The 20,674-nt window shown below is 43.2% G+C and overlaps 1 protein-coding gene across 1 annotated transcript in view; it reads right to left on the reverse strand.

Annotated features, from left to right (window-relative positions):
- TMEM120A (transmembrane protein 120A) overlaps nt 1–20,674 on the reverse strand; it is a 54,448-nt gene that overhangs the window by 21,825 nt on the left and 11,949 nt on the right. The window contains exons 2-3 of the mRNA XM_068265365.1: nt 9,700–9,818; nt 7,488–7,601 (exon numbers count right to left, since the gene is read on the reverse strand). Of these exons, the coding sequence (XP_068121466.1) occupies nt 7,488–7,601; nt 9,700–9,818 (233 nt within the window). The remainder of the gene's footprint in view (nt 1–7,487; nt 7,602–9,699; nt 9,819–20,674) is intronic.

A 20,674-nucleotide genomic window follows, 5' to 3' on the forward strand; every position in this document is an offset into this window, starting at 1 on the left:
ATTCTGGCCAGTCGTCGTGCCCCCGCCACGCTCTCCTGCCTGGGAGTGTTCTACGTCTGTTCAGTACTACTGTGCAGGTGCAGAACACTCCCGGGCACGGGAGCATGATGGAAGGTGCGTGCGCAGCTGGGGGCGCCCATGCGCAGAAGAGTGCGGCCGGCCAGAATACCAGGAGCTATTACAATTGAATGGAGTTGCCAGGCAAGACAGTGAGGGAGCCCATGGACCTCATGGGGCTGGAGGAAGTCCCAGGTAAGTACAAATACTATATCAAAATATTGAAGGTATAGGGAGCACAGAGCTGGTGTATAAATGTATGAAATTTAATGGTATCAAAATTCTAGATCACAAATTCAAAAAGCCCAAATAGCTCACGAACAGACAACAATCAAACAACATATACCCTCCCATAAAACCAACTGGAACTACTCACTGTCGGCAACAGCATAGAACCTGGAGTGCACTCCTTTTAAGTCCTAGCATGCATGCAATGCCTATTGCAATGCCCACAGTAAGCTTGTTTCCAGAAAAACGACCAGCAGCAACCAGGCAGGAATAACAGATGTAATGGCATCAACCCGTGTGTATATTTGCAAATATACGCCTCTATATCAAAGTATATACGCTTCTCATTACTGACACTCATGTAGTGTCAAACCTCAACCCCCATTTGACCGCCAGCATGGCCGCTCGTTTTGCCCTTGGGATTGTATGGCGGCGGCCAGGTGAATACAAGCAAAGATGGACCTTTCTCACCACTCCACGACCGTCATGGCGGAACCGTACATCACCTCTACTTTCGTTGCGTGCAGCGTTGCAGAAGGGGGGGGGGGGGGAGGAAGAGATGCGGAGGCACGGGTGAGCCGACCGTAGTCCACTTCCGGGTTGTGTAGGCGTATTACGTTACTCCAAGAGAAGAGACCCAGCACCGTCTTCAAGTGTATTATAAGCTCTTTTATTTATTTAAGGCATCAAAAAGACAAAAAGGGCAAGTCTGTGCGACGTTTCGAGAGGCGACTCCTCTCTTTCTCAAGCTGACAAGCCCTCTGAATACATAAGACACAATCAGCCTTAAATAGTCCTTGCTCCACTAGGGAGCCAATCAAAATGGTCTGGACGCCCTGTCATCAACCAATTAGGTTAAGTTCCTGCTTGCAGGCCCTCCCATCTGGTGGAGGACCTGATGGGGAACTACATCTATTTATACACTCCAATCATTTTAAAATGGCCGCTAGAGGGCCGACCAATGGGGGTAGAGCATGTTCTAAATGGAAAAAACGTCATTCAACCGTCATGCGGAAATCCGCATGTGGTTGCGTTCAATGCGTATGCGTAAAAACGTACGCGTAAAAACCATATTCCAATACTATGACCACGCGGAAATCCGCATTGGATATCCGCATATGGTTAAAATTAATGCGTATGCGTAAAAACGTACAACACGAGAAGTCCACAGCACCACGTCAGTAATGTATAGCTCTTTTATTAAAAGAAATACAAAGAGATAGCCATAACAGCGACAGACGCTGTTTCGGACAAGGTCCTTCCTCAAGCTGTATCAGGCTCTCTCTCTCTTATTTCAGAGAGAGCCTGATACAGCTTGAGGAAGGACCTTGTCCGAAACAGCGTCTGTCGCTGTTATGGCTATCTCTTTGTATTTCTTTTAATAAAAGAGCTATACATTACTGACGTGGTGCTGTGGACTTCTCGTGTTGGAAAAAATGACAAAACTCACGCTAGGTGTCTGGCGGCCACCCACAGCGGTGGCCAGACACCGAACGTCACAATAAAAATAAATATAAACCACATCTCACCCTCCCAGACTGGCGTCCGTCTTAATCGCGGCGGCCAGTCTGGGCTAGCGAGAACAAAATTACCAATTCTGTCCCGACTGGCGTCCATCCCTGGCGGCCACTCGGGAAAGAAACAGGCAAAAAAATCAAAAAATATATGCTTTGAAGGCCAGCCCGGACTGGCGGCCACATATCAGCGGCGGCCAGTCCAGGAGAGCCAACAAATCAACATAGTCAATAAATATATATATTTTTTTCAAAACAAATAATAAATTATGCTATAAACTCCTCTCTTACGTTACGCATTTCGTCACGACACACGTGACTTCGTCTGACAACGCTGCACGCAACGAAAGTAGAGGTGATGTACGGTTCCGCCATGACGGTCGTGGAGTGGTGAGAAAGATCCATCTTTGCTTGTATTCACCTGGCCGCCGCCATACAATCCCAAGGGCAAAACGAGCGGCCATGCTGGTGGTCAAATGGGGGTTGAGGTTTGACATTACATGAGTGTCAGTAATGAGAAGCGTATATACATTGATATAGAGGCGTGTATTTGCAAATATACACACGGGTTGATGCCATTACATCTGTTATTCCTGCCTGGTTGCTGCTGGTCGTTTTTCTGGAAACAAGCTTACTGTGGGCCTAAAGATTAGGCATTGCATGCATGCTAGGACTTAAAAGGAGTGCACTCCAGGTTCTATGCTGTTGCCGACAGTCAGTAGTTCCAGTTGGTTTTATGGGAGGGTATATGTTTGATTGTTGTCTGTTCGTGAGCTATTTGGGCTTTTTGAATTTGTAATCTAGAATTTTGATACCATTAAATTTCATACATTTATACACCAGCTCTGCGCTCCCTATACCTTCAATATTTTGATATCCTTAATTTTATGGGTGAGACGTGCCTATTTGGGTTGATATCCCGTACCCTTTCGTTAATCAATAAGTACAAATACTGCCATTATCTTCATCTCAGGTTCTCTTTCTAAGTGTTCATTTTTGCTATTGAAAAGAAAGTTGTTAAAACAGTTGCTTTAGGTTTGCATTTTCAATAAAATTCAATTAGAAAAGAAAAAAAAAAAATCAAAAAAAGAGACTCCCAATTTATGACCGAATTAAATTCCGTAATACAGTATGCTTTATGTGTTTGAGAATAACATTTTCTTATATACTAAACCACTTTTCCTGGTCCCTTAGAGTTTATTATAAAGCAATTCTACTGTAATATTAATTTAAACAATCATGTAGCCATCAAACACAACCATATACAGACATAGGAATTCAACCACAAGTCATCAGAAACACTGCTGTTCAACATACGATATGTATATATAGTTTTATATATATAAAAAAAAAAAAAAAAATCATTCAGTTACTGGACAACTGTAGCAAGAGGGATATGGAGATTCCATATTGCCTGGCTGTCCTGCTGATCCTCTGCTTTTAACAACCTTTAGCCATAGACCCTAAACAAGCATGGAGCAGATCAGGTGTTTCTGACAGTGTCAGATCTGATCAAGATTAGCTAAATGCTTGTTTCTGGTGTTATTACTACCGAAGTGTAATTTATCAGCAGGGCTGCCAGGACACTGATATTGTTTAAAAGGGGAAAAAATATGGCAGCCTCCATAATCTTCTCACTTCAGTTGTCCTTTAATTAGTTAAACAGAAATCATTCAGTCAATTTGACCAAATTACAGAGTAGAAAAGTGAACATTCTGATTGTTCTGCGTTTATCATAAGCTGCAAAAAGGGACAGCAAAGGCATAAACAAAAGTTGGTAAATAACGTTGAAATCACCCTGCCCAGGCATCAGAACCTGTCACTACCAAACATGACACTATAGGGACCGAATGACAGTGAGCACCAAGAGTAATGCTGTGTTCCCATTTGTGCCGGACCACAAGCGGCCAGCGGGAGCTGATGGTCCGTCATGGTCTGGCTGTAGCCGGGGGCAGATGCGCTCCCCCATATGCTATATGGGGGAACACATGCGCTTGCCTAGATTATTGTGGACTACACAGAAGAGTGGTCCGCTTACATCTGCGGGATGCAGATCCGTTGCAGAGTGACAAGTGTGAGCGTCTCCTGTTTATAAAATAGGAACTGTTCACTGTGGAGCAGCAAACGGACAAGAAATGTCCATTTTTCCGCTCAAGAGGAAACAGAGCCGAATCAGTACCTGAAATACAAAGTAGAAACCGACTAGACTTAAAGAGAACCCGAGGTGGGTTTGAATAATATTATCTGCAAACAGAGGCTGGATCTGCCTATACAGCCCAGCCTCTGTTGCTATCCCAACCCCCCCTAAGGTCCTCCTGCACTCTGCAATCCCTCATAAATCACAGCCATGCTGCTGACAAACAGCTTGTCAGAGCTGGCTGTGTTTATCTCTATAGTGTCAGTCTGCTGCTCTCCCCGCCTCCTGCAGAACTCCGGTCCCCGCCTGCATCCCTTCCCTCCCTGCTGATTGGAGGGAAGGGACGGGGGCAGGAATCGGAGCTATGCAGGAGGCGGTGGAGCAGCTGAGACTGACACTACAGATGTAAACACAGCCTGACAGCACGGCTGTGATTTATGAGGGATTGCAGAGTGCAGGGGGACCTTAGTGGGGTTTGGGATAGCAACAGAGGCTGGGCTGTATAGGCAGATCCATCCTCTATATGCAGACAACATTCTTTAAACACACCTCGGGTTCTCTTTAAGTTTATTCTAATAGTATCAAGTATAACAAGTACTATGAATTGCAAATATATGCCTTTTATTGCTATAAATATTAGCTCATGAATAAATACACGATTTCCCCATTATATCTTCCTCTTTTTCTTGTGTAATAATATATACACACACATATATATATACATACATACATACATATATATACGTACACATACATACACACACACACACACACACACACACACATACATACATACATATACATACATACATACATACATACATACATACATACATATTGGGCCTGGCTGAATTGTAGATATGCCGCCTTTATTATGTGCTCGGTTTGGTCACATCGTCTCATTGCTATTAATATGGCTACTATTTATGGTATTTACTGCTGCTGTATTTAATGGTTATTTTTCAATGAACGGTTTGTATATGCCTATTTTTTTTAAAGGCTGATTTAACAGGGAAAAGAAAAAGAAAAAAAAAAAGAAAAAAATGGTTTCCTCATAAATTGGAGCCAAAGGTGCTACCCATTTAAAACCATATATGCAAGCCACTGCTTTACCACATGCAATCTTTCAATTAGGGAATGCCCATAGGGGTCAATCTAAAACCTAATGCATAAATCATTAAACTGCATCCTGGGAAGTTAAGCCACTATACAGGCTAACCCTGTGGATGTTTGTAAAAGTGCACGTATGTAATAAATACTGATCAGATAGTCCTTAAAGCCATAGCTAAAACTCCATATACTGTAGTTCTTATCTTCCTATATTATCTTGTATCTACAGCACTTTGACTCCCTGATATGTTGCTTGGTACACTTAAAAAAAAAAGTCTTCCATAAGTTCCCAGCAGATGCACTCGTTGGATTGTAAAGCTTTAGATATGCATATGCACTTGTTCCCAGTTTATGCAATAGTCCAGTACTGTCCCTTTATTCATAGGCTGTGTGCAGTGAACTCACATGTTCCTTAAAGGGAACCTAAACTGAGAGGTATATGGATGTTCCCTTTTAAACATTGCCCGTTGCCTGTTGCCTGGCAGTCCTGCTGATCTCTTTGGTTGCAATAGTGGCTGAATCACAAACCTGAAACAAGCATGCAGCTAAACCAGACTTCAGTCAGAGCACCTGATCTGCATGCTTGTTCAGGGGCTGTGGCTGAAAGTATTAGAGACACAGGATCAGCAGGAGAGTCAGACAACTGGTATTATTTTAAAAGGAAAAAACAACATCCTTCTCAGATTAGGTTCCCTTTAATGGGAATCCAGATCCTTGCTGCCACGTCACTAACCCGCCCGCTGGCCATGCGTGGGGCCGCTTGTTCTCCTTTCACCGTTCTCCTGATATTCATGCTGCTCTCTGCTGGCTTATCACTGACCAGGACACGCATTCATAGTACTTGTTAGGGTTGGAGTGTGCGAGAGCACACAATTAAAACATTTTTTTTTAGATTATTCTAATAGTACTTCAAGGCAAAATCAAATGAAGCATACGTGTGGTTGCTATAGGCAGCAATTATTCCACAAGTGTAGTAAATACTGACAATTAAACTCCAGAAGGAAGGAAAAGGAAACCTTCTATATTCTAGTGCAGAAGAAAACTGCAGTCTACAGTAGCCAATCACAATATGTTCAAAATAAGAACAGAAATGCAAGCAGCTCACACTAAACAGACTGACTTATTAAGGGTAAAAGGGTAAGCATACTCAACTATTTATATAGCCACACTGAAATTGTTCACAAGCACAATCATCGCAGGAACCAGAATGCAAATTCCAATAAACAAAAAATAAACACTGGTTCACTAGCAAATAAGTTTTCAACAAGCATACCGCTTGTCTATATATAAGGAAGTGAGTGAGGAAACTCTGCTCAAATCATTCTGGTCCCTTCTATAGATTGTGCTGGAGTGCAGTTACATGAGAAAGAAAAATGCAACTCAGCAGTGTGAAAGATCTCTAACACTTCTAAAATAAAGGCCATCTTTCAAGTCTTCACCCATAAAATAGTAAACAATTAAGTGCTTAACCTATTTTGGTTCCTAGACGTAGAAACTACGTCCAGGAACCATGCGCGCTACCGCGGCCGATCGCGCGCGTGCGTGCACGAGCACTCCCGGCCGCGGATTCGGTAGCCACGGAATCATTGTATTGGGCTATGGTGCCCGATCACTGATTCCTCTCCCCCGCTGAAAAAGCGACAGCTTCTCTCGGAAGCTGTGCTTTTTCTGGCTGTTCCCTCCCCGATGCGTCACTCTAAGCGTGTGTTATGCTTAAAGTGACGTCATAAACAAACTCATGGCCACCATCTTGTGGCCAAAAAGTAATACTACAACTGAAAGTTAAAAAAAATAAAAATTAACACATTTACATTATAAATCTATTGTTGACCTCCCACCCTCCCAAAACTACCCAAATAAAATGTTTACTATAAATAAAAAAAAAAAATAAAAAAAAAACACGTTAGGGTCTAAACTTTTTAAATATCAATGTAAAGATGAAATATTTCTATATTTTTTTTATTTTAAACTTGTAAATAGTGATAGATGCAAAATGGAAAAAATGCACCTTTATTTCCAAATAAAATATTGTCGCCATACATTGTGATAGGGACATAATTTTAACGGTGTAATAACCAGGACATATGGGCAAATGCAATACTTGAGTTTTAATTATGGAGGCATGTATTATTTTAAAACTAGAATGGCTGAAAACTGAGAAATAATGAATGTTTCTATTTTTTTTTTCTTATTCTTCCTGTTAAAATGCATTTACATTAAAGTGGCTCTTAGCAAAATGTACCCCTCAAAGAAAGCCTAATTGGTGGCGGAAAAAACAAGATATAGATCAGTTCATTGTGATAAGTAGTGATAAAGTAAAGTTATAGGCTAATGAATGAGAGGTGAACATTTCTCACGTGAAAACGACGGAACGCGAATGGGTTAAGATATTGAAATACTATTCTGCAAAGCAGGGTGTAGAGATCAGACCATGGTCTTACCCGTTTTTCTTGGGCAGAAAAGACTCCATCTCAAAGAATGTTTTCTCTCGTAGCTTAATGTTTTCTTGCATGTCTCTTACTTGGTGTTCCTCATTTTCTTGGTTGACTTTAACCCTGGATATATTAAAAATTACGTTGAGATACACACGCAATCATATTTAAGTTGCCGACAGCCTTATAGCTAGACATCTCTACTCAACTCCGTCAGAGGAAAGATCAGCTGGGCTGGATTTTGTAGTGGCTTTATTTCCCCAGAGACCTGTCTTGCTCCTCTATGTCCCTCCCCGTCCATAGGAAATGCTATACCTGCCAGGATGAGCAAGCGTTTGCATACAAAGCTCAATTCCTATATTGATTCAGGCAATAACTTTAAACTTTGAAGTTTCTTCTTCAGGCATGTGTCAGGCCAGGTTCACACTGTACAGAAAATGTTCAATTTAGCAGGATTGTTGGATTGACACAGATGCAAACCGATCCATGCAAAAATAGAATACGCTCACATTAGTCCGTTCAAATCAGCCAGACAAAACAGATGCTGATGGCATCAATAGAAACCTAGGCTGGTCACCACATACGTTTTGCCAATTACTCACCTGCCACTGTTTATTAGGTTCCTCTGCCACTGCTGGATCCGCCATTCTGGTTCTCTGCATGCAAAAAGTTCCGGTATATAGAGCCAAGCCCCATCAGATTCCCATTGGTTTGAAACAAACCAATAGGAATCCTCCCTCTCCAGGGAAGATTCTCATTGGTTCACTGAGTAGAGGACCAATAAGAATCCTCCCTGGTGGTTAGGAAAGATTTCCATTGCTCTGTTGCAATCCAATGGGAGCATGATGCTTCTGATGGTGTTCAAATTTGTGTACCGGTGGTTCTTCTGTGCAGAGGACCTGAGTGACAGTACCCACAGTGGTGGAGGACCCAAATGGACAGCAGTAGGTAAAGCGGATGGGTGGTGATGCGAGGGGAACAGAATAAACAATAGAAAGTATGTTAACGACTTGCAGTGCAGCGTATCCGCTGTTACTGCTGTGTTGTGCATCCAGACAGTGTGAACTTGGGCTCAGTAACAGAATGTGGCAATTTATACCAGGTTTGTCCAGAATGTAAAGATAGCCATAAATCTATTGACTTTGTGGCCGATCAGCCACCAGATTCGATAACCAGATTCGCCACTGTCCCCAATGTCAAATGTACCACCCCAGTGCTCGATGCACTATCCTTTACCTGTCCGTGTCTACCGCTTGCCCCAGGCTTCGTCCTCCGTTTGCGACACGTGGTTTCCGGCGTACACATGAACGCATGTATGGACGGAGGATAGAGCCACAGGCAGGTGAAGTATAGTGCACCAGGCACTAGGGGGACAAATTTGACATTAGGGGACAGCGTCGGGCTGGTGAGCCAGCGGATGCGGCATCACAAGGCCAATTTATGATCAATATCAGCATGAAATTGATCAGGAATCGGCCTGCGTGTATGGGCAGCATCTCTAATCAGAGAGAGATTTGTCCCTTGGTCAAATCTGCCAATCATCGCTACCTTATAGTTAATTTTCACTTAATCAGTTAAGGAATCATTTTATTTTAGACGCACTGTATCTTGTGATTGTTTCGCCACATAATCGCCTCCTTTATTTAAGCATTTGTCATATCTTTTTACAAGGATTTTTAGTCTGTTTGTTGTAGTAGCATAACACTCCTCACTTATGGGTTGGCAAAATGGGGGGGGGGGGGCGCTTTGTGTTAATGGTGCTGAACAAACAGTTAACGGTGTTCTGCGGCCATGTGACAAGCAGCAAGAGAAGAAAAGCGATGAGCCTGACAGATGCAAGTTAAATTACACTTAAAGAATACCTTGCATGGCAAATAAAAGCATATGGATGTAAATTTCTGGATGACCCTCGTAAATTATGTGAACACTATACTTAAGTAAGAAAAAGTACAAAGAAAACAGCAAATTCTGAAACTGAGAAACTTGGGACAGGCGGACATTTACCATTGTGTAGCATCACCATTGTAGACATCTGGGAACTGAGGGGACTGATTGCTGCAATTCTGAAAGTGAAATAACATCCCATTCTTGTCTGATAGTTAGAACTATATATACTCACGTGGTACTGCCATGGCTGTTTCTTTTATATATTCACAAATAATAAGCAGGTGCAGACAGCGCCTGCTACTTAGTTTCCAACAGACAAAAAGGTATGACATACTTCTTTAATTCAAATGTAAGGTCTTTTAGCTTCTTCTTCTGTCGTGTAATGGAACCGGAACAGCGTGTCTGCAGCTTGGTTAATTCCTCCAGTTGCTGCCTGTATGATCGATGGGTCTCCTGGCAGATGAAACAAAATTATAAAAAAAAAAAAACACAAAAACACAACAACAACAAAAAAAAAACACAACTTTAACCACTTGAGGACCTAGGGCTTTCTACCCCTTAAAGAGAACCCGAGGTGGGAATTACTTTTACTATTGGGGCACAGAGGCTGGTTGTGCGCACTAAGACCAGCCTCTGTTGCCCCATCGTGTGTCTCCATGTCCCCCCTGCTCGCCGCTATACCCCCCGCATTGCTGGCGACACGCAGCGTGTCGCCAGCTCAATGTTTACCTTGCGCTGTCAGTCAGCGCTGCTCCCCCGCATCGGCGCACCCGCCCGTGTCCCTTCCCTCCCGCTGATAGGAGGGAAGTGACGCGGCGGGTGGCGCCGATGCGGAGGAGGCGGGGGAGCAGCGCTGACTGACAGCGCAAGGTAAACATTGAGCTGGCGACACAGCCAGCAATGCGGGGGGTATAGTGGCGAGCAGGGGGGACATGGAGGCACACGATGGGGCAACAGAGGCTGGTCTTAGTGCGCACAACCAGCCTCTGTGCCCCAATAGTAAAAGTAATTCCCACCTCGGGTTCTCTTTAAGGACCGGCCACTTTTTTTCCATTCAGACCACTGCAGCTTTCACGGTTTATTGCTCGCTCATACAACCTACCACCTAAATGAATTTTGGCTCCTTTTCTTGTCACTAATAAAGCTTTCTTTTGGTGCTATTTGATTGCTCCTGCGATTTTTACTTTTTATTATATTCATCAAAAAAGACATGAATTTTGGCAAAAAAAAGATTTTTTTAACTTTCTGTGCTGACATTTTTCAAATAAAGTAAAATTTCTGTATACATGCAGCGCGAAAAATGTGGACAAACATGTTTTTGATTAAAAAAAACCCATTCAGTGTATATTTATTGGTTTGGGTAAAAGTTATAGCGTTTACAAACTATGGTGCAAAAAGTGAATTTTCTCATTTTCAAGCATCTATGACTTTTCTGACCCCCTGTCATGTTTCATGAGGGGCTAGAATTCCAGGATAGTACAAATACCCCCCAAATTACCCCATTTTGGAAAGAAGACATCCCAAAGTATTCACTGAGAGGCATAGTGAGTTCATAGAAGATACTATTTTTTGTCACAAGTAAGCGGAAAATGACACTTTGTGAGAGAAAAAAAAAAAAAAAAAAAAAAAAAAAGTTTCCATTTCTTCTAACTTGCGACAAAAAAAAAAAATGAAATCTGCCACGGACTCACCATGCCCCTCTCTGAATACCTTGAAGGGTCTACTTTCCAAAATGGGGTCATTTGTGGGGTGTGTTTACTGTCCTGACATTTTGGGGGGTGCTAAATTGTAAGCACCCCTGTAAAGCCTAAAGGTGCTCATTGGACTTTGGACCCCTTAGCGCAGTTAGGCTGCAAAAAAGTGCCACACATGTGGTATTGCCGTACTCAGGAGAAGTAGTATAATGTGTTTTGGGGTGTATTTTTACACATACCCATGCTGGGTGGGAGAAATATCTCTGTAAATGACAATTTGTTAATTTTTTTTTTTTACACACAATTGTCCATTTACAGAGATCTTTCTCCCACTCAGCATGGGTATGTGTAAAAATACACCACAAAACACATTATACTACTTCTCCTGAGTACGGCGATACCACATGTGTGGCACTTTTTTGCACCCTAACTGCGCTAAAGGGCCCAAAGTCCAATGAGTACCTTTAGGATTTCACAGGTCATTTTGAGAAATTTCGTTTCAAGACTACTCCTCACGGTTTAAGGCCCCTAAAATGCCAGGGCAGTATAGGAACCCCACAAATGACCCCATTTTAGAAAGAAGACACCCCAAGGTATTCCGTTAGGAGTATGGTGAGTTCATAGAAGATTTTATTTTTTGTCAAAAGTTAGCGGAAAATGACACTTTGTGAAAAAACACAATTAAAATCAATTTCCGCTAACTTGTGACAAAAAATAAAATCTTCTATGAACTCGCCATACTGTGGCAGTGACAGGGGGTGATTGACGGGTGATTGACAGGTGATGGACAGGTGATCAGGGGGGATAGATGCATACAGTACATGGGGGGGGGTGATCAGGAGGGAGCGGGGGGCAGGGGGGGGGGGATAAAAAAAAAACAGCGTTGACAGATAGTGACAGGGAGTGATTGATGGGTGATTAGGGGGGTGATTGGGTGCAAACAGGGGTCTGGGGGGTGGTCTGATGGGTGCTGTGGGCGATCTGGGGCAGGGGGGGGGGGGGGAAATCAGTGTGCTTGGTGCAGACTAGGGTGGCTGCAGCCTGCCCTGGTGGTCCCTCGGACATTGGGACCACCAGGGCAGGAGGCAGCCTGTATAATACACTTTGTAAACATTACAAAGTGTATTATACACTTTGTATGCGGCGATCGTCGGGTTAACATCCCGCCGGCGCTTCCGTATGGCCGGCGGGATGTTGCGGCGGGTGAGCGGCGCCAGGCGGAGGATCGCGTCACGGATGACGCGATCGCTCCGCCCATGCCCATACAAGGACCGCCGCCAATTGTCAATACGGCGGTCCTTGCGGCGTCCACTTCCCGGCCGCCAATTGTATATACAGCGGTCGGGAAGTGGTTAATGTGAACCATATAGCTGTGTGGGCTGACACGTATGCAATAGTCAATGAACTCAGTTTATACAGCCAGACAGTATTTGAAAGAAACTACTGAGTTAAAGCCCCACTCCAAACACAAATGTAAGTCTACACAGCATGTGCTGCTGTCTCTGTGCAAGCTTCCGGACTGAACTGATCACTGATGATCTGATCAGGCCCCTTCATGCACCACAGACACTACTCCTATGGGCTGGAATTGTCTTCATATGATGTGAATGATGTGATGTGTTGACAGGCAATACAGCAACAAGCGTAGACTTCACAGACACATTGTTTAATAATCATTCATAGCTCTGTACACACTGCTGACTGTGAACGATTACCTGCTGATGTGATGCAATTTTGGCTGTTGTCCAAAATCATGGCGGTCTTCCAAAATGCACAAGAATCGTTAATTACATGTTTTTTTTACCCCGTGTGTATGAGCCTTAAGGTGCATACACACATCAGACCACAGTCTTTGGAAAATGAAAGATCACAGACCAATCTTACCACCCTTCATGTAGTATGAGAGCCATACTCTACACAGTCTTTTCTATGGAGCTGAACTCCACATCAGAAAAAAATCTTTGCAAGATGCTGCACACACAGATGCTGTACAGACACAAAAGATCAGTATCTGCAAAAGATCTGTTCCTGCCAAAAATCCATTCCTGCAAATTGCAATGAAAGTCTATGAGATCTGCAGATCATCATACACACATGATTTAACTGACATTCATCTGCAGATCAAGCAGTCATCTGCAGATCTGAAAATCCATCCTGGTAGATCTGATCTGCAGATGAATGTCAGTTAAATCATGTGTGTATGATGATGTGTGTATGTGGCCTTAGAGCTACAAGAGGACATACTCTGAGTTGGACCTGGAGCTGGGCTTTAAAGGACAACTGTAGTGAGAGGTATGTGGAGGCTGCCATATTTATTTCCTTTTAAACAATACAAATTGTCTGGCAGCCCTGCTGATCTACAGTATATGGCTGCAGTAGTGTCTGAATCACACCAGAAGTAAGCATGCAGCCCATCTTGTCAGATCAGACAATAATGTCAGAAACGACGGCTCTGCATATGCTTGTTTAGGGTCTATGGCTGAAAGTATTGGAGGCAGAGGAGCAGCAAGGCTGCCAGGGAACTGGTATTGCTTAAAAAGAAAATAAATATGGCAGCCTCCATATCCCTCTTCCTACAGTTGTCCTTTAAGTGGTGTTCATCTTATGTTTATGGACATCTTAAAGCCACTCACAGACAGAAGGAAGCAACCTGTCTGCCCTCAGCAGGCATGAAAAAGTATAGTATGCGGGAAATACTTTAGTAATAACAAAAAATATTTTATCTGTGTAACTAGCCACAGAATATTAATGTACACCTGAAGTTAGAGAGATATGCAGGCTGCCATATTTATTTCCTTTTAAAAGGGTACCTAAAGTAAATGTGCCCAATTTAACTTACCTGGGGTTTCTTCTAGACCTCTGCAGTCCTCCTATCCACTCGCTGTTGTCCTGCTCGTCTAACTTTAGCAGATGTGCCCCTCCTTAAGCTGGCCGGTTGAGCCAGTCATGGGCTTCTGTGCATGCACAGCCCCACGCTTTCTAGAGTGCACTCCTGTTTTCATGAATGTTTGGCAGATGCACAGTTGCAATTTTTTTTTTTTTTTTTTACAAACTATGCAGTGTTCTCCCCCCCCAAAAACATTTTTTCCAGCCGGGTGGCATGAAAAAGTAGCCAGGTTGGGCGGAACTGGGGGAATGCAGGGCGGGCGCAACTCTGCTTACAGCATAGGAGAAGGATGAGTAGGCGAGCCAATGACAGCCGAGTGCACCCCAAAATTCGCCAGGTGGAGCACCCAGCTAAAAGAGCCTGGGGAGAACACTGCTACGCATGCAAAAAAATGCTGCCCATCCACGGGGACTCCATGAGGATACTGTGCATGCAGCTTTCAGGAATATATTTTGCCATTGTGTGGGTCAGAAATCTTTCCCCAGCTCTGAGCCAGGCCCTCTGGAAGTTAACAAGGTCTAGTGACTCACCCTTGAGCAGAGTGTATGCCCATGAGAGAACATACCTTTTAGTACCTGACTCCAGGCATTTCTAATCAAATGTGGTAAGAGTATAGATAGGCGATTTACGTGTGATTTTTTTGTGGTCAAAAAGTGCCTAATTTATGTCCAGTAAGGAATCGGGCCCTCTCTAAATCTATCCTTGAATGTGGGATAGTGTGCAAGCAGCTTTCAGAGGAGCACAGCGGCTTAAAGAAGAACAGTGGAACGAATGCAAGGGGCTTGAAGAAACCCCATGCAAGTTAAACTGGCCACCTTTATTTTACTTTAGGTTCCTTTTAAACAATACCAGTTTCCTGGCTGTCCTGCTGATCTCCTGCCTCTAATACTTTTAGTCATAGACCATGAAAAAGCATGCAGATCAGATGTTTCTGACTGGAAATGTATGCTTGTTTCAGGTGTGTGATTCAGATCCTACTGCAGTCAGAGATAAGCAAGACTGCCAGACAACTGGTATTGTTTAAAAGTAAATAAATATGGCAGCCTCCATGTCCCTCTCAGTTCAGTTTCACCTCCCCCAGCACGAATATCTACGTCCCTGCTTTACCTTGCAGGGTCGTAGATACTCCTCCCTTGCTGCCGTACGCTCCTCGGGGCCCCCTGTACGTGCTCCCGCACTTGTTACCGCTGCCGATCGCTAGACAAGAGTTCAATTAATGGGAACACAGTTCCCATTAATTAGATCAATGAAAACAGTTCCCATTCATTGATCTAAGTCCCAGTGTGAATGACCGCGGCCATCTATGAGATGGCACAGTCAATCACAAGAACTGATACCTACACGTCCAAGCATTATTTCCTGTTTGCACTGTAATGCTACGCATAGGGAAGTTATACACGAGGACATCTTGTGGCCAAATAGTAAAATTATATCTACAAACCTTTTTTTTTTTTTTTTTTATTATTATTAAAAAGACTTTTTTTTTTAACATTTGAAATTAACCCTTACCTCCCACACTCCACAATAGTTAACCCCCCAAAAAATGTTGTAAAAAAAAAAATACATAGTTACCGTACTTTAGGGACTGAACTTTTTTAATATCTATGTCAAGAAGGTATACTACTGTTCATTTTCAAACTATGGTAAATAGTTTGTAAATAGTGACGGACGCAAAACTAAAAAAAAAATAAAAAATAAAAAAAAAAAATTGCACCTTTTATTTCCAAATGAAATACTGGCGCCATACATTGTACTAGGGAAATTTTTAAATGTTGCAATAACTGGGACAAACGAGAAAATAAAATACATGGGTTTTAATTACAGCAGCATGTATTATTTTAAAACTATAATGGCCGAACACAGAGAAAATGATTTTTTTTTTCTTATTTTTCCTGTTAAAGGCGCAGTTAGATTAAAATAAGCAAATAGTACCCCTCAAAGAAAGCCTAAATGGTGGCAAAACAAAATATAGATTGCCATTGTGATAAGTAGTAATAAAGTTATAGGCGAATGAATGGAAGAAGCGCTATTGATCTGGTGTTTAAGGGGACAGAAACCTTGGAGGTGAAGTGGTTAAGTGACTACTTCCCCCTGTGTGTGTAGTGATAGCATCCCTCCCTACTTTGAAACGAAGTAAACCAGCAAGGCTTTAGAAGTGAAAGAGATTTAGGAAATTTTTACTTCCTGCTTTGTGCAAAATATTGAACAGTAAAACAAAGACGAAATCTGTAATACCAATCCCCAGGAGTTACACCAGTTGTGGCTATACGTACTAGAGGCAGAGGATCAGCAGGACAGCCAGGCAATGTGCATTACCATATATACTCAAGTATAGGCCGAATTTTTGGGACAGAAAAAAAAAAAAGTCACAAAAGTGGGGGTCTCGGCCTATACTCGAACCACCCATCTCCCACCCCCACCAGAGTGACGCAGCATGGCAAATCTACTTATCCGCGGCTGAGGATTTGCAGAAAATCAAGTGGTACCTGTGAGCTGTGTCCCTCCTCCCGAGCCGCGGATTTGCGCCAAAACAAAGTGGTAAGTGATGGCAGTGGGCTGTGTCCCCCTCCACCAGAGCCGCGCAGCGTTGCGTGTCATATTTACCGTTGCTGATACATGTGATCCGTCACATGCCACCCGCCGATTGTCCCCGCTGGCATATGAAGAGTGATGCCTGCTTCTTACACTCGCTGGCGGCGCTGCCAGGAATCCGCTTTAACTGGTCTGTCGGAGTCTCATTTCAGTGACGCCACTAGATGGCGTCATAACATATGAGACCCTGACAGACCAGTTAAAGTGGACCCAAACTAAAAATACAAGATTTCAGAAATAAAATCTATTTTCTAAATTATAATAATAAATAGACTTTTTTTCAGCTGCAGGATGACAAATATAAAATATTTTACATTTAATGGAGAAACCCCTCCCTTCCTTTCATTTTTCCGGGACAGAAACCGGCAAACTGGTGAGTAGCAGGTGTCTGGCAATGGAGGAATTGCTAATGGCTGCCACCTGTATAATCCTAGTTATAAAAGAGAAGGGTGAAAAGCAGTCACTGAAATGCTCATAGGCTCGGAGGAGTGTTTATTTATCTTTTTATGTGTCAGAGTGGTGCAACTACATATTTTAACTTAAAAAAAAATGTTTGGTTTGGGTCCGCTTTAAAGAGGATTGCTGGCAGCACGTGTAAGAAGCAGACATCGCTCTTCATATGCCAGCGGGGACAATCGGCGGGTGGCATGTGACGGATCACAAGTATCAGCAACGGTAAATATTACACGCAACACTGCGCAGCTCTGGTAGAGGTGGGGAGGGGGGGGGGGGGGGGGGGGGGAGAAACACAGCCCACTGCCATCACTTACCACTTTGTTTTGGCACAAATCCGTGGCTCGGGGTATGACACAGCTCACAGGTACCACTTTGTTTTTCTGCAAATCCTCAGCTGCTGTCAGTAAATTTGAACTGGCACTGTGAGCCAGTACAGTATAAATAGAATTGGAGTGGCAACTTTGTGGTTACATATGTGTAGCCACACACCACTTAAGCTCTTGCTCACAGACCTAGGATATGTTGGACTGCTTATTTTGTGTCTGTGAATTGTTCTGTCATGTGTGCCTGTGTCTGACATAGTGCTAATTACATTTATTGGACCTATGTTTCTCTGCGAGTCACCTCAATATTGTGCTTTAATGGAGGACACAATGATAACACTTGAATGTCCAGTGAAGGTGATTTTTTTTCCAAGTAAAATACAATAGGTCCTGGGTCCCATCTTAATGTTTTGTATTCAGCCACCCAAAATAGTGAGAACACGTCGCATAAAGTCCAGGCAGTGGAGGTTTGGCACAGGCATGGTACCCCATTTCCACAACTCTGGTGCATTTCCACAACTCTGTTGATTTTTGGGGTGACCACACTTGCACTAATATCCTATAGTTGGTTCTGCATCTTCTACTCTCGGCTTATACTCGGGTCAATCGTTTAATCTTTCTTTAAGTGTGTGTGTGTGTGTGTGTGTGGGGGGGGGGGGGGGGGGGGGGGGGGGTCGGCTTATACTCGAGTACATGCAGTAATTAAGAAAATAAACTCTGTAACACAACCCAGCCTGCAATCCTGTATTAATCTGAGACACAGCTATTCGCTTTGAGTCCTATGGGAGAAAAGCGCTTTACAAATGTTATTGTATTGTATTGTATTGTATTGTATTGTATGGTCAACCTCCATATGTTTCTCACTTCAGCCATTTAAGGCAGTTTTCCATGTGAAACATGAAGAACTACAAAGCAGTGGCCTCAGACACATAAAAATGAACACCACAAGGACTGCATAATAAAATCTTGTTAAAATACTTAAATATATCGAGATGATTTGATAATAAGATTTTTTAAAAGGAAAGTGAAAATAAACTTAAGGTGCCATATCTAGTTCTAGTATATAAGCAGAAAAAAAATGCATGTTCTAGTCAGATTTTGCCCAGTATTATGTTTGTTCCTCTATCATCTAAGCCGTTTGATTGTTGGGGGAAAGCAGTGCACATGCTGCCCTGCAAAGTGACATTTGAACAGATTCATCTCTGCCTAAATACTACTGTGCTATATAAAGGCGAGGTGTAAGATGAGACCCATCAGTAGAACAGCACACACAGCCACTAGCTGTGCTACCAGTCCACTGTCAGCTGTACAGCTCTGACTCTAGTGCCCTTTGTGAAGACATTGGGACATATGACAAGTCTTTGCTCAACTAAATGAGAGCTTTATTGAGGGTAAAGGGCACTTATAGAAGAAATAATCTATGCACCAAGTATCCAAAGGTTCCTCCTAATGACTTTTTTTTTCCAAGCACAAAATGAGTCAGCAGTTTCATGATTGAGGAAGTTCTTGCTTCACCCTCTTTGTCCAGGTTGTTAAAGATCAGAAACACCCAGCGATAAAGTCCATGCACAGAGTGCAAAGGTTAGAGCCCAGTTATTAGAACACCACTGAGTTTGGTTTATATAATGAAAGATAAAACAGGAAGGTGTGGGATAATTCATTTATAAAGACTCCATCACACTCTAAGGCTGGACACACATTCAGGGCCCATTCACACTTGAGCGTTTTTCCGGCGATTTCGGCAAAACGCTGAACCGCTAGCGCTTAGGTTAGCGCTAGGGTAATAAAAGTCTATGGACCCATTCTCATTTGGGCAATTTGCGCTGATCGCAGCAAATCGCCCAAAAATGCTAAATGCAAAAGCGTAGCCTGCACCATTTTCAGGTGATTTCCCGGCAATTGCGTTTTAGTGCTATAGAAGCGCAAAAAACGCAATCGCAGAGGAAGGGGGAAAAAAAATTTCGCCAAAAGTGCCAGAGCAAAACGCTAGCTAAATCGCTAGCGTTTTGCAATCAGCAAGCAAGTGTGAATGGGCCCTCAAATATATTTATAGAATGCAAGGGGGGGGGGGGGGGGAGAGGTGTAAGACAGTTTATGAGCCATCACAAAGCCACAAAGATTTTGGTTGTGGCAGGTTATTATGTAATGTAGAAATGGGGGGGGGAGGAAAGAAAAAAAAAAAAAGACACAGAACATTTATATTGGGATTTTCTCCTGGTGGACTCAGAGCGCCAGAGCTGCAGCCACTAGGACACCCTCTATAGGCAGTAGCAGTGTTAGGGAGTCTTGCCCAAGGTCTCCTACTGAATAGGTACTGGCATTGAACAGGAAGAGCGGAGATTCGAACCCAGGTCTCCCACATTTCTGAGTTCGAACCCAGGTCTCTAGAGCCCTAAACCAGTACACGATGCACATTTTCAGCTAATCTAATCATGTTTTTCTGACAGCCTCATCTATTTATGGTGACGGATTAGATATGAAAAATCCGAGGTAGGCCTGGAACACACCAGAGCAGTTTTTCTAAACGTTTTGAGTTTTTAAATCTGTTGCTAATGTTATCCTATGTGTCTGTGCACACTGGAGCAATGAGGGTTTGTAAAAAACCCCATAGCATTACATTGGGAAGAGCTTTTGAAACCTTTCAAAAGCTCTTCCCAATGTAATGCTATGGGTTTTTTTTCACAAAACCTCATTGCTCCAGTGTGCACAGACACATAGGATAACATTAGCAACAGATTTAAAAACTCAAAACGCTCAGAAAAACTCCTTTGGTGTGCACCAGGCCGTAGGCCTCTTTCACATGGGAGGCTGAAGGCAAAGAATTCACCACTTATCAGCTGTTCACAATGCATCACTCGCTTATACGTGACATTATTGTACTTTTTTTTGTACACATAGGCCCAGTGCACACCGAGCGGGTTTTTGGAGCGATCCGCCGGCCGCATCCGCCTGAAAAATGCTTGGCTAATGTATTGCAATGGGATGGCGCACACCGGCGGTTTGAGGTTTTTGCCAAGCCGCAAACGCGCCTCCTGCTGCGCGTTTGCGGTTTGCTAAAAAACATCAAACCGCCGGTGTGCACCACACATTAAAATACAATAGCCAAGCGTTTTCACTGGCTGATGCGGCTGGTGGATCGCATACAAAATCCGCTTGGTGTGCACCCGGCCAAATATCTGCTCTCTGCTCCCAAAACCGCTAGCGTTTTGACGATCTGCTAGCGGTTTTGGTGTGCACTGGGCCATAAACACTGACATATGTGAGGTTACAAACACTGCCATTTGGCTAAAGTTAAAACTGCAGCATAATGCTGCTGTTCGATCCTCCGCTCAATCGTTTTTGATGCTCGATTCTCTT

Source organism: Hyperolius riggenbachi, chromosome 2, assembly GCF_040937935.1.
Source record: "Hyperolius riggenbachi isolate aHypRig1 chromosome 2, aHypRig1.pri, whole genome shotgun sequence".
NCBI classification, from domain to species: Eukaryota; Metazoa; Chordata; class Amphibia; order Anura; family Hyperoliidae; genus Hyperolius; species Hyperolius riggenbachi.